At 41.7% G+C, this 27,251-nt stretch overlaps 1 protein-coding gene and 1 pseudogene across 1 annotated transcript; one reads left to right on the forward strand and one right to left on the reverse strand.

The window, feature by feature from the left end:
* Positions 1-1,225: 1,225 nt before the first annotated feature.
* LOC140534107 (keratin, type II cytoskeletal 1-like) lies at positions 1,226-9,716 on the reverse strand. The gene is made up of 9 exons (XM_072654750.1): positions 9,024-9,716; positions 6,417-6,631; positions 5,408-5,468; positions 4,836-4,931; positions 4,528-4,692; positions 4,292-4,417; positions 3,215-3,435; positions 2,409-2,443; positions 1,226-2,299 (listed from the first exon to the last, which is right to left on the reverse strand). The coding sequence occupies exons 1-9, from the start codon at positions 9,654-9,656 to the stop codon at positions 1,920-1,922; spliced, it is 1,932 nt and encodes a 643-aa protein (XP_072510851.1). The 5' UTR covers positions 9,657-9,716; the 3' UTR covers positions 1,226-1,919.
* Positions 9,717-13,751: 4,035 nt separating this feature from the next.
* LOC140534109 (aldehyde dehydrogenase 1A1-like) lies at positions 13,752-23,618 on the forward strand (annotated as a pseudogene).
* Positions 23,619-27,251: the final 3,633 nt, after the last annotated feature.

Here is a 27,251-nt window from a genome sequence, read left to right on the forward strand (position 1 = left end):
ATCAGAATGGTTATAGTGTCAGAGGAGACATGAATGAGAGTTATCATGAAGGTGGTTGGTTGGCTGTTGTCCATCCTTCTTGAAGAGGACCAAAGTGACATCACTATGTTAAAGTCAAGTTACAGTGTGTCCGACTGTGGTTGATCAGAATGATAAAAGCTCAGAATGCTCTACCACAACTTGGGCATGAATAGTCTATGCAAACATTGGGGTGAGTTCTCTAAATTTGCATATCTTGGGTTCCTTTGTCTCTACTTCAATTCTACTTTGTTAATAGAGCAAAGCACCTTCTTTGATGAAGGTGCACCATGCTGGGTGGTCATGTGCCAGTGTCTCCCATATCACACAGTCAATTCCACAGAGAGACCTAGAGAGTACTAGAGTACCAATGAGTACTTCTTCTGGCGAGTATAAAGGTAAAAATGAAAGGACTTGACCACTGATTGGAAGGGGTAGAGGGAGAAAGTGAGGAACTGAAAATATCCCCTAGGTTGTGAGTCTTGATGACTGGAATAATGGAGATACCCTTCACCATAATAGGGAAGTGAAGTAGAGGGGAATGGTTCAGGAGAAAAGATTATGATCAGTTTTGGACATGTTGAGTTAAAGGGCTCTAGAGGTCATTCAAATGAAGATAGATAAAAGGCACTGGAGAATTACTCTTTGTCCATCTACTGTCCTAATCCAATGAATAAAGGTCATGCACTAGACTATGTCTGTGATCTTTTCCAGTTCCAAATAAAAATAAGAGCTCACATTTATGTAGTACTGAAAGGTTTGCAAAAAACTTTACAAATATTATTTCAAGTGATCCTCACAACAGTCCTGGGAGCTAACTGCTATTATTATTATCCCCAATTTACATTGAGAAATTAAAGTAGAGAGGTTACTTGATTTACCCAGGGTCACAGAGCTAGTAAGTATTTGAGGTCAGATTGGAACTATAGCTTTCCTGACTCCAAGTCCAATACTCGACCCACTCTCTCACCCCACAACATTGACCCTCTGAAGCCTTATATATTACAACTTAATTTATACTGCATTCATTTGCCTGTGTTTGTTGCTATTTTATAAACTTTCCTATCATTTTCATATTAGGGTGTCCTAACTTTTAGGTGTTATCATAAGCTCTACTCCTACCGGGGCATTCACAACACAATTTACCAGTGGGTCTTAGGAGGGAGAGAGAGATGAATGTGCTACACAAAACACTCAAGAGACAAACTTGCAGAATTTTTAATGCAATTTATTGCAGACAACACAAGAAAATGGAGCTTAAGACCTAGAGGAAAGTTATCCAACCAGTTCACACTTAGAAAAAAAAAAAAAGAAAGAAAAACCAACACAGAATTTGTTACTACAGTATGGAAACTTACTACTAACAACTGGTAGATTTAAATTACACCCCTTCTACTTGGCTTGGGAAAAAATTTTGAACGGCAGAGTGGGCATTGATGGCGGATGGATTTTTCAGGCTACAACTTTACGATTGACCAAGGAAAGTGTCCTTTCATACCCAAGTTTGCTTCACTATTTGAGACACAGGAAGAGAGCAAGCCATATGATGACTTCAGGGACAAAGAATAGATAACAGAGGGAAAGGTGGAGAAGAGCATGACTTTAAAAGGCCAGGATCATCAGTGACCCTCCCAATGTAAGCACAGAGAGAAGAACTGATGGAAGCCATGAAATTAGGGTGATCATTGGCTGGATAACACAAAAAGCTCTAGGAACCAAGGTAAGAAAAAGAAATTAGAGGATTTTAGGAAAAGAAGATTAACTTCTACAGCCCATCATTTTTTATTTTCCTCAAGCAAACAGAATATTTTACTTCAAGGTTAGGCTGACAATGAACACAAGACAAAGAGATATTTGGTAGATCTAAAAAGGGATGGCTAGCAAGATAGGGAGCTCCAACTTTAGTTGGTGACTGTAGAATGACTGGTAGAAGTAAACTTCACACTAGAGCTGCCGCTGGAGCCCTTCACACTACTAGAGCCACCACCAGAGCTGCTGCCTCCTCCTCCTCCTCCTCCTGCTCCTCCTCCAGAGCTGGAGCCCCAGCCTCCTGAGGAACCATAGCTGCCTCCTCCAGAGCTGGAACCCCGGCCTCCTGAGGAACCATAGCCACCTCCGCCAGAGCCATAGCTGCCTCCTCCACCACGGGAGCCATGTCTCCCTCCTCCAGAGCTGGATCCATAGCCGCCACCTCCACCTCCTCCTCCAGAGCCATAGCTACCACCACCTCCGAACCTTCCTCCTCCTCCACCAGACACAGACACGTGGCTGGTGCTCACAGCTGTGGAAGAAATCTCTGCTGTTACACTGCGAAACACTCATCACTGTACAAAGTCCACCCCATCCAAAGAAATCTTCCCAGAGCCCAAAGAGTGATGCTTGATACTTACACACACTCACACTTGGAACACATTCTCCAGATACCCTAAAAGGAACAAGAAAAGATGGTTCCTATGACTCAGCTCAACCACCTCATGCTCCATCTCATACTTGACACCATTGACCTTTCCTCTATGCTGCTCCCTTCCTCATCACTGAACCCAAATCTGTCCCTCCTGCCCTTTCAAACCATGGATCAATTCCCAGAAATCATTATAACAGCTCCAATTTCCAGTAGCCCTTGGCACCAAAACTCTTCTTTCAACAAGTCTGTGAGATAGTTCAATAATGCTTTAAGACCACTGGATATGTGGCATACTACAAAGATGGGAGCTGAGAGGGATGAGGTGGGAGTCAAAGAACCCCACTTCCAGTACAATTTCTATCATTTACTCCCTTCATGACCTTATCATTCACTTGACCACCCTGAACCTCAATTTCCTTATCTATGAAATGATGGGATTGGATTTAATGACCTCTAAAGTCTCTTTCATCTCAGAACTGATGGTTCAGTAACCTGGGTGCACATATTTGCTCTGCAGCTCACTAACTGTGGGAGCTTGAGAAGACAATTAATGCCCTTGGCCCCAGGGACCTCATCTACAAAACAAGAAGGTTAGTCTCCAGGAACCCTAAGTTCACTTTCCAACCCTGAATTGCTCTAAGGAAGGAGATAGAAGGACCATAGTCCTTCCATAGGGAGTGCTAGGCTAAGAAACGATCCCTCTTCATTCAGTCTCAGGGAGCTGGTCACACCCAGAAGTGCCCCTGCCTTCCCTTGAGTGTGGTCCAACACTCTTCAGTCCTTATCCCTCACCTGCTCTCCTCTCCCTCCAGCAGCTTCCTATAGGTGGCAATCTCAGCATCCAAGGTCAGTTTGACATTATACAGCTCCTGGTAGTCACGCATTAGTCGGGTCATGTCCTCCTTGGCCTTCTGCAGGGCATCCTCCAGGTCTTCTAGTTTCTCCCTGGCATCTTTCAGGGCATTCTCCCCACGTTGTTCTGCATCAGCAATAGCTTGCTGCAGCCGGGAAATCTACAGGAGGACACAGGAAAACATGCATATGCATCAGGTCCTCTGCCTCCCACTCACTAACCTCAACAGCCACTACAACAAGCCCCTCCTTGGAAGCCTGAAGGCAAATTAGTATTTGAACCCCAACAGACTAAATCAGTTCCCTCTCATGATACAATAGCTGTAACAGAAACGAGTCGTAACGATCACTACACTTTATGCAACATTTTAAAGTTGGCAAAGACCTCAGATGATCCCTGCAACACCCTTGCAAGATGGCTGCTATTATTATCCCCATTGCACAAATGAGGAAAAAGAGGCTGAGGAAGAGAAAAGTGACTTGCCCAAGGTCACAGAGCTAGTAATCATTGAAAGTAGAGTTTAAACACAAGTCTAGTCCCTCTATCCATTGACTAGTTGAGTTGAAAATAACAACAATCCAGGCTAAGGTCCTTTCCCCCATCCTCCAGCCTACAGAGAGCACCTAGGATCTTCAAGTATGTAATAGAACCCTTACACTCACCTCATACAACCTCAGAAATACACCTGTAACACCTTCCCACTATATCCCCAACAGGTAGCCCTATGGCCTCTGCTCAAGCACTGCCAGTCACTGACTCACAAGAGAGTCAACTCATCTGTCAACTGTCCATCTTGGGCACTGGCCTTCAAATCCTCATCACAAGATTCTCTCAAGGAAACCCTAGTCACGACTGAAACTAGGGCCCAGGTGGGGATTCTCACAAGTCCAGAATCTCAAAATTGCCAGGGAACTTTCAAGTCATCTACACCACACTGGACTCATTTTCAGAATACAGAAAGCCTCACCCAATAACCCCATGCTAGACCAAAGGAGGAGGGGGAAAGAAACCAGTACCTGCTTCTTCACTGATTCAATTTCAGATTTGAGTCTCTGAATCATTCGATTCATCTCAGAAATCTCGCTTTTTGTGTTTCTCAGTTGATCTCCATGTCTCCCAGCAGTGATCTGGAGTTCTTCATACTGAAGAGGGCAGAGCAAAGAGATGACCCATGAGCGCCTCCTGACACACGGTGCACAAACGTACAAAGTTCAAGCCAGAGACCTGCTAGAGAGACTCTCTACCTACTCACCCTGGTCTGGTACATGGCCTCAGCCTCAGCCTTGCTCTTCTGGGCAACCTGTTCATAGTGTCCCTGGATCTCACTGATGATGCTACTCAGGTCCAGGCTCCTGTTGTTGTCCATGGAGAGGATGACGTTGGTGTCGCTGATGTGAGTCTGCATCTGGGACAGCTCCTACAAGACACAACACTGCTGTGAATTGGGTGCTTTCCAGAGACAAAGGATGAACTGGCACCAGTGTACATGGCATTTTCCCAAACTTTGTGTGATGCAGAGTGAACATGCAGATGCATGTGGATGATCATGAACCAACTTACTGTGTCATACAGGACCTTGAAGAAGTTGATGTCACCCATTACCAAATCCACCTTGTTCTCAAGGTCAACCTTGTTCATGTATGCATTGTCCACATCCTGTAGAGTGAGAGTAACAAGTCAAGGAGTGATTATTTATTCAGAGGAAGATGACTCCTCCCTTCTCCCACATCTGTGGTTGTATTGGAACAGCCTCTGGCCTGAAAGGACTCTGCACTTTTCCAAGATTAAAGGGATGAAGGGGGTGAGGAGCTTGACCCCTGAGCTACCCTTCTCTTTCCTTCAGTAAAACCCTGCCCTCCATTAGGTGTCTTGGGAAGTTCCCTCCCTTGCAAAGGGGATGTTTTCTGGCTCTGTTTACCATACTGCAGACACAAATACTGGGAAGGCAATTTATGATGGGGAGCAGAGAGTTATGTAAGTGGCATACTCCGAGAAGAAATACTAAGATTTCTCTTCAGCTATAACCTGAACTCATAGGTGGATTCTCTTGGCTTCTTTGGGAACTAATACAGTAAACCAGTATGTATTTTTCTGCATAAAAATTTGAGCTGCTTCCTATCCACTTGACTCACTTTCTTGATGGTCACAAATTCATTCTCTGCATCTGTACGTTTGTTGATTTCATCTTCATATCTATTACAGGGAAAAAGAGGAGAAGGGATGGTGAGGTTTGGGGAAAGATGAGCCCTAGAGTTCAACACTCCAGACTGAAGGTAATGTTAGAATACCATTGGCTCCCTCAGTTCTCTGTACATCATATCACACCAGGAATGTCCTCTTATCTATCTCTCAGCTTGTGGCCAACACAGCAGTTTGACTTGGTCTGAGATATACTTCTACAAGAATGTGAGTATTCTTAAAAAGACAGATTTCCTTCTGAAAAGGAAGAGAAGAAGGAGGAAAGCAAGTAAAAAAAAGGAAAGGGAGGAAGGAAGGGAAAAAGGGAGGGAGGGAGGGAAAAAGAGAGAGAGTGAGAAAACTAGAAGGGAAGAAGTAAACAAGCTCTTATTAAGAATCTTCTTTGTTCCAGGAGGGGCAACTAGGTGGCATAGAGGATAGCATGTGATGCCTACAGACAGGAATACCTGTCTTCAAATCTAACCTCAGATGCTTACTAGTACTACACCCTGGGCAACTCATTTAATCCTATTCTCCTCAGTTTCCTCATGATCTGGAGAAGGAAATGGCAAACCACTCCAATATATTTGTCAAGTCAATCTGAAAAAGGGTCACAAATAATAGAGATTACTGAAACAGCTGAATGATACCATCAACATGTCCCAGGTATTTTGCTAAGTGCCTTATAAATATCATTTGATTCTCAAAACAACCATGGGAGGTAGATACTATTAGTGTCCCCATCTTATGGAAAAGATAATTGAGGCTAAATTCTCCCTCTCAGTCCAGTGGACTGTCCAATTGACCACCTGGCTGCTTCTGAGGAGGGCAAAAATATCATTCAGTTGGACTCTTTTCTTCCCTGATGCTCTCTTGAGACTCTGCTGGTTACTCTCTGGGAAGCACTGACAGGGATAATGCTTGGCTTGTTCAGGTCAGAGGGCAGACAGGAAGGAGTCGTACTTTCTCTTGAAGTCTTCCACTGTGTCTTGCATATTTTTCAATTCTGACTCCATCCGTGAACGGTCACTCTTCAGCGTATCCAGCTTCTGCCTAAGATCAGACACATATGCCTCAAAGAGGGGCTCTAGGCTCTGGGTCCGAGTTGAAGTGTCCACCTGCTGCAGCAGCTCCCATTTGGTCTGCAACACCTGGTTCTGCTGCTCCAGGAACCGCACCTGCAAACAACAAATCCCCCAAAGCCTTGAGCCAAGGGATGGGGCCAGGGAACTGCTGGTCCCCAAGTCAAATCACAGAGGAAGACCCAACAACAAGACACGGAACCATAATTCTTCCCTCATTCTCAAACCATGGCAAGCAAAGGAAGAGCAACACGAATTGGTGTAAGAGCCTATATAACTTGCAGCTGAAATCTTCCTTTACAGGTTCACCACTGGAGTGGGAGCTCCTTGAGATCAAAGACTGTCTTCCATTTCGATCTGTATCCCCAGCCTTCTGCACGTAGCAAGTGCCAAATAAATGCTTTATCCTTTCCTTCCTTCCCTCATTCATTCATTCATAATCATAATCAGCCCCAACTCCACAGTTCCATTCAGAGAAGCTACATGTTTCCTCACACTTAATTCCAATTAACTTTAATTAATACTTAATTTAATTAACTTAGGTTACAATTTAAGTTAGAAATCCACAAGAATCACTAGCCCATCCCCCCCAAAAAAACCTAAACAATAAAGAAAGTATGAAATCATTTTGGTTCAACTGGAACAACAGTTTCCATTCCTATGGCACTTTAAAGTGAAGCAAAATCCTAGCAGTTTTTAAAATCAACAACTATTCAACTGTGGATGTCAATAAACCTCTCTGAGTCCGAATTTCCTCATCTATAAAGTGGAAATAGTAATATTGCAGTTCTCTCCTTCCAGGAGTGACTCAAGTGAGATGGTAAAACACTAGGAAAAAATTTTAAAGAAGTTTCCTAATACCAGCTCTCATTGCTATTCCATATTGTGATTTGTGTGTTCATCCTTCAGTGCAGAAGAAGACCATGCCATCTGAGAAATAATGACAGGACTTGCACTTGACTTTGTTTTGAGTGAGGGAGGGCTGTGTAGCTCACCATGCTCACTTCTCATCTAGAGCCATCTGAATCCAATGACCAGATATTCATCAGGATGACTGGAGATGACCCAGGATGAGGCAATTGGGGTTAAATGACTTTGCCAAGGTCACAGAGCTAGTGAGTGTCAAGTGTCTGAGGTGATATAGGTTTTACCTGAAGGAGTATGAAACTAAGTTTCCTTTTCCTGAGGACAACCTCAAGGTTTAATAGTAGAAAACACCAGACCATGTGCTGAAGGAAACTTAGCTAGGACACTTGGAATCAGCAATGGATAATTGGGAACTCACTGTATGGATGATCACGCTAAAAGTCAAGGAAGCTATCTGGCTATTTCAGTGGTTGACAAACTGGAAGAAACCTGTAACTCCACCCTAATGGAGTCCCTCAACTCCTCAGGGGGTAGCTTAGAAAGTTCACAGGTCATTGACAGCATTATTTCCATACAGGCTGTTATTGACAAAAAAGGACTTCAACCTCCTTCTTAGCAAAATTGAGAATAAGAAGAAGAATGAGAATATAATGAAAATTTAAAAATAGAAGACTTTGAGATTTGCAAAACACATCACAAAAGTTATCTCATTTGACCTGTGCAATAACACTGAAAGGCATGTACTGTTATTAGCTCCAAATTACAGATGTGGAAACTTAGGCAGACAGGGTAAGTGGCTTGCCCAAGATCATATAGCTAGGGAGTATTGGAGGCAGGATTTCAACTCAGGTTTTCCTGAATCCAGAACCCAGGATCTGGGCTGGCCTCAAGAGCATTCTACTGGAGGACCTTCTCAAAGTTCTCCTTTGTGTCTTTCAAAAGATTTAACCTGCCCCTTTCCCATTGCTTTGAAGACTTCCATAAGTCTCCACCTCCAACCTCTTTTTGAATAAAATGATAATTATAATAAACTCTCTCAAAGGTTTGCACTGTACTGTCCTCATAACACAGCCCTCCCTATAACCAAAATACTGCAAGTGTTTTTATTTACATTTCACAGATGAAGAATATGAGGCTTGGACAGGTTAACCATGGTCATCCATCTGGTAAGTGCTAGAGCAGGCACCAAAAGCCAGGTCTCACAGACTCACATCCCCTACGCAAACACAGTCCTCTGTCCTCCTAAGAGGAAAGTCACAAAATGGTTTGAGAACTCTATGGAGAACCATTTGGAGTTCAGTCCAAAATGAATGGCCTTCCATTAATAGCAGTGCCTCTTCACCCAAAGCTATTTTGAGGGACCCAAGACTAGAGAGGCTCTCCTCTGCCTCTGTTCATGTAGGCACTAGCATCATTCAGAAGCAACCATCCTCCAAGCAAGATATCTTGGCCCACAGATACCCTTTGGGTCATCCAAGCACGAGATCCTCAAACTGGAGATTGAAATTCCCATTGTTTAACTCCAGTCTCTTACCTCACCACTTTACCTCATCTATTTCAAATAGCCCACATGTACCCACCACCACCAGCAGCAGCAGCAGCAAGAAGCACAAACACTCACTTTGTCAATGAAGGTGGCAAATTTGTTGTTGAGGTCCTTGATCTGTTCCCTCTCTCGAGTCTTCACTTTTTGGATCTCAGGGTCAACCTCCACATTGAGTGGCTGCAGGAGACCTTGGTTGATGGTCACCTCATGGATGCCTCCAGGGGGATAGGCAGGACCAAAGTTTCCTCCTCCAAAACCACCCCCTATATTTCCAAAGCCACCACCTAAGCCACCACCACCAAAGCCACCACCACCAAAGCCACCACCGCCAAAGCCACCACCACCGCCAAAGCCACCACCGCCAAAACTGCGGCCACCATAGCTGCCACCACCAAATCCACCACCACCATAGCCGCCACCACCAAAACCACCTCTTCCATAACTGCCACCAGCAACACTCTGAGAGAGGCTCTTAGAGCCACCTAAGTTAACCAGACTTCGGCTGCCAAAACCACCACCACCACCAGCTCTACAGCTTCCACCTGAAAATCTACCCCCTCCTCCTCCACTCCTGCGAATGGTGGAGCTGCTGCTGGTCACCCTGCGACTGTAGCCCACCCCAGCAGAGCCTGAGCTGAAGCCACCACCACTGCCACCACCACCACCACCACTCCAATAGCCAGATCTCGAACTGAATTGTCTACTCATGTTGACTCAAGAAGGGGACAGACAGCAGAAGACAGGAACAAGGAGTTAAGCACTCCTTCACTTGGAGCAGAGTGACGGGCTCCTTATTTATACATTGCAGGAACTGGGTTTGGTCCCATGGAACCAGTGGAGATTTGGAGCAATCTGAAGGGTTTGGTTTGCCTTGCAGCCATACAAGATTTTTACGAGCCCCAACAATGCAATAAACACTACACACCTACCTCCCAGGATGGGCCCTGGAAATTGCTGCTCCTGCAAAATCTATTCAAGTGGTAATTAGTTTACCAAAGACATCTCTTCTCATCATGCTAGGGAAGCAAGACCCCAAAGCTGCTTCCTGCTACCTCTGCTTGGGCTTTCATCAACTTGCCTTGAAGTCATGCAAATTCCATTTCAGAGCTTTGCCTTTCACTCCATAGGAAGGCTGGCCTCCTACAGCTCCATGCACCTGCCCTTCTACTGCAGAGGGACATTCTCTCACATTGGCCTTCCTCACTCCCAGCTCTCTTCAGGGTCCTAGCTCTCCAGCTCAAGCACCCTTCCTTCACTGCCACAGCTTTTCAAGCCCCAACCCCTTTCAGGAGGATCATTCTACTCAAAACAGGCAAGTGGTCACACTTTGGGAGTGCTTTCTTGACAAAAACCCTGTGACACACTACTCCCATTTCCCATTCAAGGACACTTTCAGGATGGGAGCTCACAAAGGGCCAGTCCTACTTCCCCTGGCCATACTGCCAGCTAAGAAGGGTCAGTGCCAGGAGGCAAACTCAAAGCTCCTCATTCCTCTTCTCCACCATCCCAGGATGCCTCCCAGATTGATCACAAGATATGGCAAACAGCTAGCTGACATAAGGAATGCAATGCTGGACTTGGAATCCAGAAGACCGGACTTCCAATCCAGCCTCATCTCCTTATTAGCTGGGGAAACCTCATCCAACATATTTTGTCCTCACTTTCCTCATCTCTAAAACAAGAATAAGAAGAGGCACCTCCTTCCCCAGCTTAGTGTGAGGACCTCATGAGATAACATCTAGACAGTACTTTGCAAACCTCCAAGCGTGATAGAAACACAAGTTACTTTTATGTGACAGTTTCCTTTATTCTCCCCCACCTTGGGAATAGAATAGCTAGAGCTCCTGTCTCCATGATGGTCGTCTCAGCTTCACACTAATCTCCCTTCTCCAAGGACACTCTTATTCTTGGTCCATCTAGGACATAAATAGGCTCATGACCAGTAGGATTTTGTTTCCTGCTTTTCTTTCTGTGATCTCTCTTCATTTATCCATGTCAGCATGCCTTTGGGCCTAAGCTCCAAGATGGTACAGAATGTCTTGGTGGGCTTTACAGAGGAGAATGTTATCCACAAAAAGACCTTCCCCCACATCCACAAGACTTGAACTTCACATTCCTCCCCTCCCCCCCAAGTTCAAGTACCACTTCCTAGACATAGATCCTGGGTCACTTTCCTTCTCTATGCAATGGCGACAGAAATTCTTTTGCTCCCTACCCCATGAGGCTGGTAAGAGGATCAAATGAATTTGGGCACTTGTCAGCTATTGGTAGCTCTCCAGAGTGCTAGCTAGCACAGCCCATTATCCCCACCCATCCCAGCCCCGGGAGATGCCTGCTTTCTGATGTTGAGAGCTTGTCTATAAGAGTAGGCTACTGCATGGATGCTTGTCTCATTGAAGCCAGAAGACAGAGCAGTCATGAAAATAAGGATCAGTGCACATGCCCCAAGCCTGAGCAGAGTCACTGGGGCAGGCCTAAGAAAAACCAAGCACCTTTTCTCTGGGTACAAGCAAGTCCTGCTTCTGACACATCCTGGCTATCATCAAGGCTCTAAGCAACGCCCTGAGACGAGAATGTGCAGAGAAGGTGCCAACCGGCATTGGCAGATTAAGGTTCTTTACCTGGGAACTCCCTTTACCAATAAAATTGCAAGCCTAAGCCATATTCCCTCTCTCTGTAACAAAATCCTTTTCTGATCGATTTCTCTTGGACTTCATCAGGAAGGAGCTCTGAGTTTCCTACTGGAAACACTTTTACCATGGAAGACATGGAAGGGTACAGACAATTCAATGTGAAAGTAAATTTAAATCCAGAAAAAAGAAGTCATATAAACTTTACGGAAGGGAGAGCTGATTAAGCATTGCCATTTTTTAAAATAAGAAGCACCAGACCATGTTCCTAGTATTTGTAGAAAGCACTAAGCCGTGGTGAAACAATTTTTCCTTTATAAAGTCACGTTTACCAACTTAATGTACATGAGGGAGAAGCTTATGGTTGCTTGGTTTACATTTTTGTAATTATTATTCTTTCTCATATATTTTTTAAAATTGTGGAAATAGTTAACTTAAATTCTTTCCCTCAAGAACTGTCTATTCATATCTTTTTATCATTTTGCCTTGAGAGGTGGATCTTATTCATAGAAATGTAAATCAATTCCTTACATATTTTAAAAATAATACCTTCTTCAATGAAAATTGCTGCAAAGATTTCCACCCCCAGTTATCTTCTTTCTTTCTAATTGTTGCTTTATTTTATTCACTTGTGCAAACTTTTTTTCAATTTTACGTAAACAAAATTGTCTGTTTCATCTTCTAAGACCTGCTCTATCCTTTCTTTGATCAAAACCCTTCCTATATTCATAGATTTTTTTGCTTTGTCCCTTCATTTGTTTGTGATCTGTATCACCTTTTCTATATATAACATGCTTCCATTTAAACCTTAGGTTGGTATGTGGTATGAGGTGTTGATATACAACTAGTTACCTCCAGATCACTTCCAGTTTTCCCAGATTTTGTCATATCATAAGTTTTTACCCCAGTAATTGAGGTCTAATTCTACAAACAGTTAATAAATTTTGCATTTTAACTCAGCAATACCACTATACCCAAAGAGATCAAAGAAAGAAGAAAAGAGGTGTGTGCACAAATATGCATGTGCATATATGTATGAGTATGTATACATACATTTACTGTTCTTGTGTGCTCGTCCTTCATTTTCAAAGAAGATCATGACATCAGAGAAATGATGACATGATTTGCACTGGACTTTGTTTTGAGTGGGAGACAGCTGTGCACCAGCCTCACTTTCTCCTCCTGAGCCATCTGGGTCCAGTGACTAGTTATTCATCAGGGTGACTGGAGATGACCCAGGGTGCAGTGGCGGACTTTGGCCTCTTCAGGTATTCACTTCTAAGTGGTAGGTAGGTAGTGGGAGGTAATGCCCATTGAGTGAATAGGTCTCTTTAAGAAGTAATCAGGGAATGGCCCTTTTAATGAGCAAAAGAAAACAACTAATTGAAACTGGAAGGGAAAGAGAAACAGTTACTATTGATAATCACTCTAAATCAGCCATTAAGTGAAACTTGGGCTTGCAAAATGAAAAGCATTTTCATTAGGCATCTGTTTCTCCTATGGTCACAGTAGGCGATCTGGCTCAAAAGTTCTTGAAATCCTTGACATTTTTAATCCTCAGATCTTATTAGTGATCTTACACTGAGCTATGCAGCTTTCTAGGACTTAGTTTCCTTCTGAATCACATAAAGGGTTTGAAATCTAAGGCCTCTGAAGGACTTGTCACTTTTTGTCCTTGGACACTTGCGGATGCCCCTATGATGCTCATTCGGCTCTCTAAACCTCAGTTTCAGGCAGAGTTCATGGAGGCACTTCTATTGTAAATGCCCTTAAGGTCCTCTTTGCTCTAGGCCTAGGAACCTGTAGGTGATCACATTCAGGTCCCTCAAGCTCCCCTGTCCTCATTTCCCCCTCCCTCCCCACTATAGTCACCACAGGGAGTCTGGCTCTAAAACCATTGAATGCCTTAATATTTCTCATCCTAGGAGCTTGAGAGTGATATACATTTACACGTATTTGCAGATGTCATATTCATGGTATCTCTTTTGTGGTAAAGAATTAGAAATGAGGAAGATGTTCATTAAGATGAATGGCTGAATGTACTATGGTATAAGAATGTAAAAGATGATGTAAAGAAATATTGGGCTCTTACAAACAACAAAGGGGAGTCAGTACAATATTGCAGAGCCTGTCAGCTACTTGACTTCCCTTTGTCTCTAGGTCCAGCCCAGAAATGTCGTCTAAGAAACAGACCTCAGTGAATCCAGCAGACAGGACCATACCTACCCCACTCACCAACTGCAAAATTCAATACACTAAGATATTTATAAACAATGAATGGCATGATTCAGTGAGTGGCAAGAAATTCCCAGTCATTAACCCTGCAACTAAAGAAAAAATTTGCGATGTAGAAGGAGATAAGGCAGATGTGGACAAGGCAATGAAGGCAGCAAGGGAGGCTTTTCACCTCGGGTCCCCATGGAGGACAATGGATGCTTCAGAGAGAGGTCGGCTCCTGAACGAACTGGCTGATTTAACTGAAAGACATCGTCTGCTCTTGGCAACAATAGAATCAGTGAAGCCTGGAAAAGTCTTCCCCACAGCCTATAGGATGGATTTAGTCTCCTCTGTGAATGCTTTCCACTATTATGCAAGCTGGACTGATAAGGTGCAGGCTCATACAATCCCAAATGATGCAAAGTTTTTCTCATATACAAGACATGAACCTATTGGTGTTTGTGGACAAATCATTCCTTGGAATTTCCCTTTCATTACGTTTATGTGGAAAATTGCACCTGCCCTTTGCTGGGGAAACACCGCAATTGTCAAGCCAGGAGAACAGACTCCACTAACTGACTTTATGTAGCATCGCTAACTAAAGAGGCAGGATTTCCACCAGGAGTAGTGAATATTGTGCCTGGTTATGCACACATGGCAGGAGCAGCCATTTCTTCTCACATGGATGTAGATAAAGTAGCCTTCACAGGGTCCACAGAGGTTGGGTTGCTATTTAAGGAGGCTGCTGGGAAGAACAACCTAAAGAGGGTTTCACTGGAGCTGGGAGGAAAGAGGCCTTGCTTTGTATTTGCTGATGCTGACATGGATAATGCTGTGGAATCCGCACACATTGGGCTGTTTTTCCACCAAGGCCAGTGCTGCCCTGCTGCATCGAGGCTTTTTGTGGAAGAGTCCATTTACAATGAGTTTGTTCGGACAGGTGTAGAGCATGCCCAGAAATACACACTGGGGAATCCTCTGATCCCAGGAGTACAGCAAGGCCCTCAGATTGATAAAGAGTAGTACACCAAAATATTTCACCTCATTGAGAGTAGGAAGAAGAAAGGAGCCAAATTGGAATGGGGAGGAGGACCATTGGGAGACAAAGGTTACTTCATTCAGCCCACAGTCTTCTCCAACGCTACTGGTGAGATGCGCATCACGAAAGAGGAGATTTTCAGACCAGTCCAACAAATCATTGTGTGGGATGGCTCAGGTCCCTACATAAATCAATTACTCAGAGGCCTCTCAAAGTGATGACAGAAAAGAGATTTATTCAATTCTCGAGAAGTGGGGCTCACCTGTAGGAGTAGGAAAGTCAAAGACAAAGAAAAGGACAGTGATTTATATAGACCCTAACGCAAGTCCCTCCTCCACCCACTGACCATTATCCTCATTAGCTGAGAATATGGTCTTACATTCTAGACACGAAATCTAACCAATCCCTTTTGAAATGAAGACATCGAGGAATTATGTAAGTTTTGTCCAATCATTGAGACCCTAATACACTACACAGTTTTATATCTTTATATGGAACTATTCTATTCTAAAACTATTGTAACCTTGAGCCTTTAGGCCTTACCTCACCCCTGGGAGAAAAATTACAATCTGAGGAGTCTTCACTATGTCTATCCCACTCAATCCCTCCTCTTATTTTATCAGCCTGAAGACTTCTCACGGATGTTTCAACCAAAGTTCTGTAACATAATCTCACACTGTCTATTAATCTCCTCATCCCAATCAGGATCATTCATGTTTCTTGTCTCCACAGGTGCCCAACCTTCCTTCTTTAATATCATCAGTCGAATGGCTCCTTCAGTCCTTTCTTCTACTCTAGCAAGTTTTAGTAAAGAATTTCTAACTATTTTAGTAATTAGTGAAATCAAACAAGGTAAACAAATAGGAAGTAATACAATGCCACTAATTGCTATAAGGCCAAACCACAGTAACCTCTTCCACCAGCTCCCCTCAAACCAGGACCACCAGGATGTATTGAAAGGGGAGCCCCAAGTTTGTATGGGAACATGAGCAACTTTCCTGATATTCTTGGTGATCTCTTTCACTATCCTTCCATTATCATCAATTTTTAAGCAACATGTAGATAAATTGAGTTTCCCACAAACTCCTCCTTCTTCTGCAAGTAAATAATCTAAGATTAATCTATGTTGCAGTACTACTTCCTTAGTTTGTGTGGCTTGATCAGCCAATAAGTCCAAAGCCTTTGCTGTTTGATTGGTTATCATTTCAGCCACTGCTTGGAGTCTGATTAGTCTGTTTAATAGATATATAGGGGTTCTATAACCCCAGCTCCCATCTTGAGCCCAAGTTGCAGGCCCATACTCTCTGATTATCCTCTCAGGAGGCCAAGTATCGCCCCACCCATTTGCATTTCCAGTCTGAGTGAGGGAGGTGTCGATGTTCCTCTTTCTTTTTGCTAGATTATCATATAGAGGGACCCCTAGATGCTGTTTCCCTGATTCAGGCAAGAAAAAGAATTTAGGTCTCACCAATCCAATGTAACAAACACCTCTCCAGTTTAGCAGAAGGTAAGTATAGGCTGTCTGTCCACATATCCAATAATGCCCTCTCAAAGCAGGATTTTCCTCTAGAAACAGTCTTACTCTATCATCCACAGCCGGAAAGTACTTCACATCATCCGGGCCTAATGGTCCCCCTTTCATCATCTCTGACTTACCCTTCCATAGTTGTTGTTTCCTCTTCCATATACAATGTTGATAATTCTCCCCAGTTCTACTGATTACACTCCAGAAAGTATCAAACATCATCCTATGTGTTCCATTCTCCCACTTCCATACCCATTCTTTATATTCTGTGTTATTCTTAATACTGTTCCTATATATACAACTCCACAAATAGTCATGGTCATGACCCCCTTCACATGGTTTTCTGGGATCAGAGGGGTTGTAAAACTTCTACCCACAACTTTCGTGATATTCCCCTTTTGCTCTGTCTTCGTATGAAGAGGATGGGAAAAATGAATGGGTACAGGGAATCACCCTACCATCTGAACAGGTAATACCGTTCTGATCCCATCTGTTTGCATACTGGGCACAATCAATACCAGCCAGGGTTTCTGGCCTTTGTGTGAATGTCCATTTACAATTACTTTCTCCCAGCCATGTCTCCTGCAATTCAGGTCCTGTTTGGTTTAAACAATGTTCACCAAGACCCTTGGTGTTTCTCTTGGCTTGTCCAGAATCTTGTTCTCTCATGTACTACAAATCTATTACTTAAAATCCAGACTGGACTCAGCGGTACTGCTACCCATGGCCATTGGCTTAACCGCTGAGGTCCCCCCACAAATCCAACAGTCAGATACCTCAAAGGTGTCCGCAATGGTCTGAATTAGGGCCAGGAAACTATTTTCAAGAGGGGGGTTGATAACTGGGGCCTGGTGTCCCAGAAGTGGGAACAGGATCATGCCTAAAAGGGACATTCCCAGGGTATTACATTTTGGTTGCATTGTTCCCACGGTTTGTCAAGTCCACCCAGTCTTAATAGAAGAGTCCTGTTTAGATATTGTGATTAATGGCCTAGGACAATTGCTGAACAGAGAATCCTATTAAGAACAAACAATAATAATCCTAGTACAGTTCCCCAAATAACAAAACTTATAATGAATATATATATATACCTCATTGGCTATCCCTTTCCAAATTCTGTGTGTTCTCACACACGCTTCAAACGGAGCTTTTAAATACTGACAAAGTGTGTCTCCAAGCATGAAGCTTGAGAGTTTAATAACTAATAGCAATAATTATAAATGAAAGTAAACAACTTTAAAATTTTTAAATGCAATAACCTTCCACAACTTTGTCTACTGGCTTCCCAATCATGCTAATCATTTTCTGAATTGGGATGGGGGAATAGATAGTTCAAGGTTCAATCTTGCCCATATTCCTCCCCTCCTCTTATTTATTCCTGTTTCCACACCTAAATCCAATCAATAAATACCTCTTCACATTCTTTCCCTTATGAATCCTTCCCTTCATCTATCTTCCTTTTTTTTTTTTTATGAATATGGGAAGGAAGCAAAGTTGACTGACACATTAGCAAATTACAAGGGGCAGTCCCCTTGTCATAAGTACAGATACAGAGATTTAAATTAATCAATTATCCATTTGGAGGTTCCATCTCATACAGCAGTCTGGGGAAAAATATCATCTTATGCAATTTTCTGATCTGGATGCTCCTTCAAACAGCCTTCAGCACAGCATCACACCATCTTCTTTTCTTTATCTTCTTGTAGAAATCCAGATGTCCACTCTCCTACAGAACTGAACTTAATACCATCTTAGATTACCACTCCTATCATTCTTACAAAAATCAAAATTGAAACTTTGACAAATTGTCATTTAACAAAAAAAGAAAATTCACATTAAAATGCAGCTTCTACATTTCACAGTAAGTCATTATTCATTCCCTCATTAGGAAGATGAGATTTCACTAAGGAGTCAATACCAGGCTCCAGTACTTATATAAATACAATAAATAATCATTTTTTAAAACAGTGCATATCACATCATAAAACAATTCGAACTTCTGATCATGTGATGCTTCTTTTAAAGCATTTACAGTATAGTCCACAAACCATTTTTCATTTAACATTAACCAACTAAGACAAAATAATAACTGTGCATGCTAGTCTCACAAGCCCTTGACCTAATCATCTCCACACTATTACTAAGAATTAGAGGACCCTAACTTATTGTTGTTGGTCTAAAGTCCTAAACCTGTTAGCTCAATTTTAGACTTAACCTCAGATGTTCCCCTACCAACAATCTATTATTCAACAGATCTGGTATTATTACTTACAAAATTTCTGATTTTAGGAATTTGCCACTAAGAGTAGGGACATTGCAGGGAAACAACATCTCCCTTACTTCATGTCAGTTCCAGGCAGGAGTAGATTGTCAACTGGCATTCAGCCAGCTTAAAGTCTACCCGGTATCAGTGAGGAAATTGAGTCAGGAGAATCCTACCTCAGCTCAGGCTGAACAGCCGCTCTCCCGACCTTCCCATGAGATCACCTTTTCGCAGTTCATACCAGCATCTCACAGGCTTATTTGGCATCATGGATCAGTGGCTCAGACCACCTCTCTTGCTATCCACACCTGGAGTTAGACTCAGAAGAACAGTCAGTTAATAGTCCCAGAAAAATCTTAAAATAGCAAGCTCCAATAATCAGTTTCAGACTTGACTAATTTCACATTGGCCAAGGAACATCTTTGAAGCAGGTCTAAGTAGCCTACATGCCTTTCTATACATGTTCTAGTTCCTGATTGAATAACAATCATGTCATTGCTCTAATAGATTTATATCTGTTTCCCAAACTACTTTATCCCTTTCTAACCCTGCTCAATCTAAAAGAATGAGCTACACATGTGAAGTTCAGACACTAACTTGAATTTTTATGTTTATGTAATGAATTCAAATCAAAACAATCATTTAACTTTCAATGCCAAATATTACCAGAGGCTACCTACCTCTAAGAAAATTAGACTGAAATTCTTTTTCCCAAACTGAAGATGTCTCTGATTTAGTCTCAGTAATTAATTCAGTTAATTGTTTTAATACTAATTGCTTTTACATCATTTTGTAACATGTAAAGATCTCATTCCAAGTCGGGACCTTTGTCCATTACCCCAAAAGAGTTTTAGTCTCATTTGTCTAAAGGCCCTGGAAAACTTGACCTTGAAAACTCCTTGGTTTTTTTTTCCACGTGAACCGGCTCTCCTAAGGTCCACTCTTATCACTATGCCCAAATCTATTCTACTTCCCACTCTTAATTCTATCAGTCCAAATCTCCAGTTTACTGGCCACTCCCATCAAGACCATTCCTGGAGCTCCCAGACCACCTGGGCCCCCCTTTTTTGTACCCTGTAAATAAAATACAATTACAATTAACTTTAAATCCCAGTCTTCTTCTATGTAACAATGATACAATATCTACTTATTCCCATTAGATTTAGAAAGAATGTCCCCAGGGATTTTATTTACTTCTTCGATCTTAAATTTGCCCTAAAGAGCCAATCACTGAAGATCATTTCTTGTACGTTTTCAAATTCTCACCAAAGCAAGTTCTATATACAATCTCCTCAGCCGCTGGGGCTGTACTTGTTACTAGCCTGAGGACTGCTTCTTTTCCCACATATACACACAGTGTACCAGCTTTAGGTTTTAGCATTAGAATTACAAATGGCAAACATAATTTTCATAAGTGATAACAAATTGTTTTAGCTATGAACCCGAACAATAAATTTCAGATGACATCAGTTGCATTTTCATATCCTATTAGAGAAACTAAATTCTTCCCACTTTTGTAACTTACAAATACAAATTGGATAGGTAGGCCTTCCAAAAATCCATACAAAAGATTTTACAAAGTATTTCTTAATACAGCAAATATTTCCTCTCTTATGAACAGTTTGCAATTTATCACAATCCCCTTGAAACTAATTGACAGAAATCACAAGAAAAGACCTAAACCCAAAGCCTTTTCACATTTGCCCATAAACTTTCTTTTACAAAAACAACTTTAGAGTAAATGCTTGATTCGTGGCAAAAACAATTTTAGCTAAAATTTCCTTTTCAACAACAGAAATAAACTTTTAACATAATACATGCTCAGATGAAACAGGCTTGAAAATCACACCTATATATATATATACATGTACATTTTTAAAGCATTCTCATTTTCTTAAGAATGCTACAACAAGGAAACTCATAAAAAAATTCATAACATCTCTTCTTAACCAATTCATTAATTAACTTAACAATGCAATTTCTAATACAATATTTAGATGGATTACCTAAAAATTTAAACTTATTTAAGTTTACTTAAAACTTAAAAGAAGCCATTAACCTATTCAGCTCTTTTTTTATAACCAAATGTAAGTTTCAAATTATCAAATTTCTATCACATCTTTTTAAAACCCCAATCCATATGTAATAAATTACAAAATTTAAAATCGTGTAACAGTTACATTAGATTAATGTTGCATCTAACAAATACCTATCCTTTTGTTACTGGATCTAACATTTTTGGCAGAAATGCTCCTGGGTGTCTCTGCCCTCCTCTTATTTGTGCCAGGATTCCCAAGGCCACCCCTTTCTGGCCCTCCCACCCTGCAAAGAAAAAGAAAAAGAAAAACCTAAACTTACTATCTTTTTACTTTAAATACATTGTCTGGCATCAAATATATTGATCTAATTAAAACTAAATCCAAAATTCTCAGCTCTAAGTTGCTTACTTGAGATTTTTTTACTTTCTAATCTTCTGCTTACTTCCACCAAACTTTAATAAATTCTAACCTATCTGAAACATTAAATTAAGAATGACACATTTCACCTATTCACAATTCTAAATATGACCAGAATGAATTCACTTAACTTTCTGTTATTTCCCATTACACTAAAATTTCTTCTTTTGGGTGAAGCAGGAAATGGTTAAATGGTTGCTAGCATGCCTCTTAGGTCTGAGGGAAAAAGATTTTTTTTTTTCCTTTCTCTCCCTCCTTGTCCCTCCTCCCCTCTGAAACTAGTCTGGAGGGGTTGAAGAAAGGGAGCAACAGGAATTTCAAGGACAGTTCAGCTCAGCCTTTCTGCTCCTGCTGGCTGGCTGGCTAAATTTACAACCTTATCAGATAAAAACAGAGACACACAGACTTTCATTCACACAGAAATACCAACACAGCATATACAGACAAAACATTTAACAGAATAGAATAGTACATATAGGTTTAAATTTTTGGCAAACCCAGTCCTTGGAGGAACCATATTTGGGCCAGATTGTGCCTCCTCCTCCAATGTCTTTTCACCCCATATGAAACAACAATACTTAATCATCTTCTTCTACATTCTTTTTTCTGTAATTTTGGTAATTCATGCCAATTTTGTAATCAGTTTCCCAAGGGACTATTTACTGGTATTTCCTCCTGACTCCACTCTGAAGCTCTATTCTTGGACTGCTTTTGTCCCATTTTGGTCGAGGGTTGTCGCCAACACCTCCGAGTCTGAGACTCAACGAATTGTGCTAGCTCCCTTGCTAGCTCTCCTGCTAGCTCTCCTGCTAGCCTCTTAGGAATTATGCTAGCTCCCTTGCTAGCTCTCCTGCTAGCTCTCCTGCTAGCTTCTTAGGAATTATGCTAGCTCCCTTGCTAGCTCTCCTGCTAGCTTCTTTGGTCGAGGGTTGTCGCCAACACCTCCGAGTCTGAGACTCAACGAATTATGCTAGCTCCCTTGCTAGCTCTCCTGCTAGCTCTCCTGCTAGCTTCTTAGGAATTATGCTAGCTCCCTTGCTAGCTCTCCTGCTAGCTCTCCTGCTAGCCTCTTAGGAATTATGCTAGCTCCCTTGCTAGCTCTCCTGCTAGCTCTTCTGCTAGCTTCTTAGGAATTATGCTAGCTCCCTTGCTAGCTCTCCTGCTAGCTTCTTTGGTCGAGGGTTGTCGCCAACACCTCCGAGTCTGAGACTCAACGAATTATGCTAGCTCCCTTGCTAGCTCTCCTGCTAGCTCTCTTGCCAGCTCTCAGGTGAGGGTCGCCCATCACCAGCAGTCACCCAGCAAATGTTTTTGGGGGGGCCCTTCACCCTGGGGTCCCGCAGTCCACTAATTTGGTTGGGAGTCGTCACCTTCTCCCCGAGTCTGTCTAAGACTCAATGAATTGACCCCCAGGCCCTACCCCGTGCTTACCGCTAGGTCGTATATGCGTACAAGTTGCCTGACTGCAAACTTCAACACCAACTGGTTGGCATTTTTACACACTTCACAGCTTCGGAGTCTTTGGAGTCCCTATCTCTATTCTTTTCTGTCTTCACTGAGTTCCTCTGCTTCGGGTCATTACCTTGCAGAGAGGGAGGCCCAGCAGCCCTTTTCAAGGACGATGGGGAAATCTCTCTACGGGCGCCCAGTCTTTGAACTGAGCTGTCAGCCATCTCTCAGAAAGGTCACAGATCCCAGACGAGCGCCCAAACTGTGTGGGATGGCTCAGGTCCCTACATAAATCAGTTACTCAGAGGCCTCTCAAAGTGATGACAGAAAAAAGATTTATTTGATTCTCGAGAAGCGGGGCTCATCTGTAGGAGGAGGAAAGCCGAAGACAAAGAAAAGGACAGTGATTTATATAGACCCTAACGCAAGTCCCTCCTCCCCCCATTGACCATTATCCTCATTAGCTGAGAATATGGTCTTACATTCTAGACACGAAATCTAACCAATCCCTTTTGAAATGAAGACATCGAGGAATTATGTAAGTTTTGTCCAATCATTGAGACCCTAATACACTACACAGTTTTATATCCTTATATGGAACTATTCAATTCTAAAAATATTGTAACCTTGAGCCTTTAGGCCTTACCTCACACCTGGGAGAAAAATTACAATCTGAGGAGTCTTCACTAAGTCTATCCCACTCATCATGAAGCTTAAGACTATTGATGAAGTAGTCAAGAGGGCCAACAACACTCACTATGGCTTAGCAGCAGGGATTTTTAGGAGAGACCTTGATAAAGTCTTGACAGTCTTTTCTGCCCTTCAACCTGGAACAGTCTGGGTGAATTGCTGTGGTATGGTTTCTCCTCAGACCCCTTTTAGTGCATTCAAGATGTCTGGAAATGGGAGAGAATTGGGAGAGTATGGTCCCCATGAATACACTGAAGTCAGGACTGTCACAATCAAGATTTCTGAGAAGAACTCCTAAGAATGCCACAGGAAATGGGGCTCCATATCTTCGATGACTGAGCATCTCTCATCCTAAATCATGAAAGATATTACAGCTGCCATGTTCTCCTGACATTGATAGCATAAAAACTTAGATCTAGAACATGCAGTACACCTTCTTCATTGTCAAGATGTTTACAAGAGAGTCCAGATCTCTCAAGCATTAGAACAATTTTTGTTGGCAAATGATTCTTGCAGAGTTTAAGTCATTAAAGAACAAATATTTGGGGTTTTTACTTTTTCTTTCTATTAATGGTTAATTGAAATTTACTGCACATGTGAACTTACTGACTAGACATGCTCTGTTCACTGACTCAGAGTCTTCTTTGCCTTTGGAAACAGTGTGTCTGATGAAGCAATAACTGCAAAAACAACAACAACAACAACAAAGGGGACAGTTTCACAGAACCGTAGGAAAATACGTGTGAATTGATGGAGAGTGAAATAGGCAAAACAAGGAAAACGCTCTGGTCTTTCCATCAGGGGTCCTTAAAAAGTCCTTTATTCTATTAAAGGTTTATCCTCCCCATGCCCCAAAACTATTATTTTAAATATTCTTAAATATTGTAATAATTAAACAATATATAACAGTAAATTTTATTGTATTATTTGCATTTATTATTATATTATTGTATTAATTATATTAGACCATTACAAATACTATTAAATAAATGAATGTTAAATGGTGTTTCAGGGCAAATGATTCTTGGTTTTAAGTCTTTAGCTTTTGCCTCTTAAAATATCATATATATGAGAAATGCTATGGAGAAAGAAATGACAAACCTTGGCAAAATTTTATTTAGTGATCGTACCAACGATCAACCCTAAGGACTGATGATGAAGAAAACTACCCATGTCCTGACAGACAGGTGTTGGATAAATAAAGAACAGGATGCACATTTATGAAAATGACCAATGTTGTGATCCATTTTGCTTGGCTTTGCATATTTGTTATCATAGTTTGTTTTTCCTTTTTTCAGTTCGAGTGAATGGTGTCATGAGGAAAAGAAAAGATAAATGCTTGCTATTTTTTTAACTTACAAAACATACACATGCATGTATATGCATATGTATATATATATATACATATACATATATTCCCTACAAGTGTGTGTCTCTTCCTTATGATACTATGTGTATTTGCAGGAGAATTGCCTCAATTGAAGCGAGGAATGTTTTATAACTACTGTCATTACCATTTGCTCTTAAGCTTTCTCTATGAGCTAATCATGCCTGTCAATCAACAAGTATTTATTAGGTATTTCCTGTGCACCAAACACTGTCCTGAGTGCTAGACATACAATGAAGGGAAAAAAGCAAAAATTGACCCTGCCCTCAAGAAACTTATGTTCTAATGAGGAATGCACATAAATAGGCATGTGTACAATACATGTGGAGTAGATGGAAAGGTACTAGCAGCTGGGTGCAGGGTGGGGGGAACACACGAAAGCCACAAAATCCTTCCTGAAGGAAGTAATAAATGAGTTGAGTCAAGGGGTAGAGCGCAGAAGGTTATAGAGATGGGAAATAGAAAATCAGGTGAAAGGAATACTGAGTAGGTGATTTGGGTTGGACTACAGAATGAATGGAGGAGGGTAATGTTTAAGAGGTCTAGAAATAAAGGGAGGTTCATGTTGTGGAGAGCTTTAAATGTAAAACAGACATTTATTTCTATTTGATCCTAGGGGTGAGGGGCAGCCAGTGGAGTTATTAAATAAGGAAGCAGCACAGTCAGACCTCAGTAGGTCTGCTTCATAGCACAGGAAAGAAACAATGAGAGCCAATCTAAGATGGTAGTTTTCTAAGTGGATAGAAGGAGAGGTGGAAGAGAGAAAGTATGGAGGGAGAAATGATAAATTTTGACAAATGATTGGATATATACAGGAAGGAGAGAGTCAGGAGTTGAGGATGATTTGGGATATGAATGTGAGAACCAGGAAGGTGCTGATATCCTCAACAGAAACAAAGTAGTTTGGAACAGGAGCATTTGCAAGGGGGAAAAGATAATGAGTTCTGCCTAATACGTGTTAAGTTCAAAATGACAAGGGGACATCAAGTTGGAAACATCCAATAGTCAGTTGATAATGTGGAACTGGAGCTCAGGAAAGAGAGAGAGAGAGACAGAGAAAGACATAGAGATAAAGGGGGAAAGAGACACAAAGAGAGAGAGAAATCCCAGAGGGAAAAAGACACAGAGAATGAGACAAAGGGAGAGAGAGCAACAGAGAGATCACAAAGAGAGAAAAGAGAGAGACAGGGAAGTGAGGGAATCACAGAGAGTATAGAAACCATGGGAGCTGATTAGATCACCAAGAGAAAAAAGGGAAAGACAGAACCTTGTAGGACATATAACAATTCTTGTGGAGCGTGGAAGATGACCTAGCAAAGGAGACTGAGAAGGGGCAGTCAGACAGATAGAAGGAAAACCAAGACAGAATTTCATTTTTTAAAAAAATTGAGAAGAGACTTGATCTATGAGATGTTTGTCAAATGCAGCACAAAGGTCATGAGCATTGAAAAAAGGTCATTCTATTGGGCATTTTCAAGATCACTGGTAACTTGGAAAAGAGTCTTCCTTCCAAATCTTCAGCTGAGTGTAAGGTTTCTTACACATTACTTCTGTGACCTGAAGCCAGTCAGTCAGGCAGCTAAAGTTTCCACGGGTAAGGAGCCTGTGGCCTCAAGCCACACATAACCTTCTTAGTCTTTGGGTGTGGCCTTTTCACTGAGTCCAAGTTTGACAGGGCAAATCCTTTCATAAAGCAGATTTATTCTGTGAACATCAAAGGACTATGCTTGAGGACTGAAAAGGCCACATGTGACCTCAAAGCCACAGGTTCCCTGCCCCTGTGCTAGATAATGTACTAAGTTCAGAAGATACAAAGACAAAAGAAAGAATCTGTCCCCAGAGAGTTCATAACTTAATAGGGGAAACAACATGCAATAAATTGTAGGAAACGCATATACAAAAATATTTATAGCAGCTCTCTTTGTGGTGACCAAGAACTGGAAATCGAGGGGACGTCCATCAACTGGGGAATGCCTGGTTACATTGTGGTATATGAATGTAATGGAGTACACTGGGCTATAAGAAATGACGATCAGGAGGACTTCAGAGACACCTGGATAGACTTATATGAACTGATGCTGAGTGAAATGAGCAGAACCAGGAGAACATTACACATGGTAATAGCCACAGTGCGCAAAGACTGTTTCTAATAGACTTAGGCCTTCACAGCAATGCAAGGACTAAGCATTCCCAAAGGACTCTTGAGGCGAAATGTCATCCACATCCAGAGAAAGAATTACAGATTCTGAATGCAGGTTAAGGCAGACTATGTTCTCTTTTGTTATGATTTGTTTGGGTTTTTCTCATGGTTTCTCCCATGTTTTAATTTTTCTATGCAACATGACTAATGTGAAAATGTGTTTAATAAGAATGTATGTGTAGAATCCATATAAGATGGGGAAAGAATGGGAGAAAAAATTTAAAACTTGTGGAAGTGATTGTTGAAAACTGAAAACAAATGAATCAATTATTAAAAAAATAAATTGTTTGAAAACAGGATAAATAAAACTTAATCAACAGAGGGAAGCTTTTTACATTGAGAGGGATTGGAAAAGACTTACTATACAAAGTAGGATTTTAGCTGGGATTTGAAGAAACCAGGAAGGCCAGGAACCAGACATGACAAGTGAAAATATTCCAGGCACTG

This window comes from Notamacropus eugenii, chromosome 3 (assembly GCF_028372415.1).
Source record: "Notamacropus eugenii isolate mMacEug1 chromosome 3, mMacEug1.pri_v2, whole genome shotgun sequence".
Taxonomy (NCBI): Eukaryota; Metazoa; Chordata; class Mammalia; order Diprotodontia; family Macropodidae; genus Notamacropus; species Notamacropus eugenii.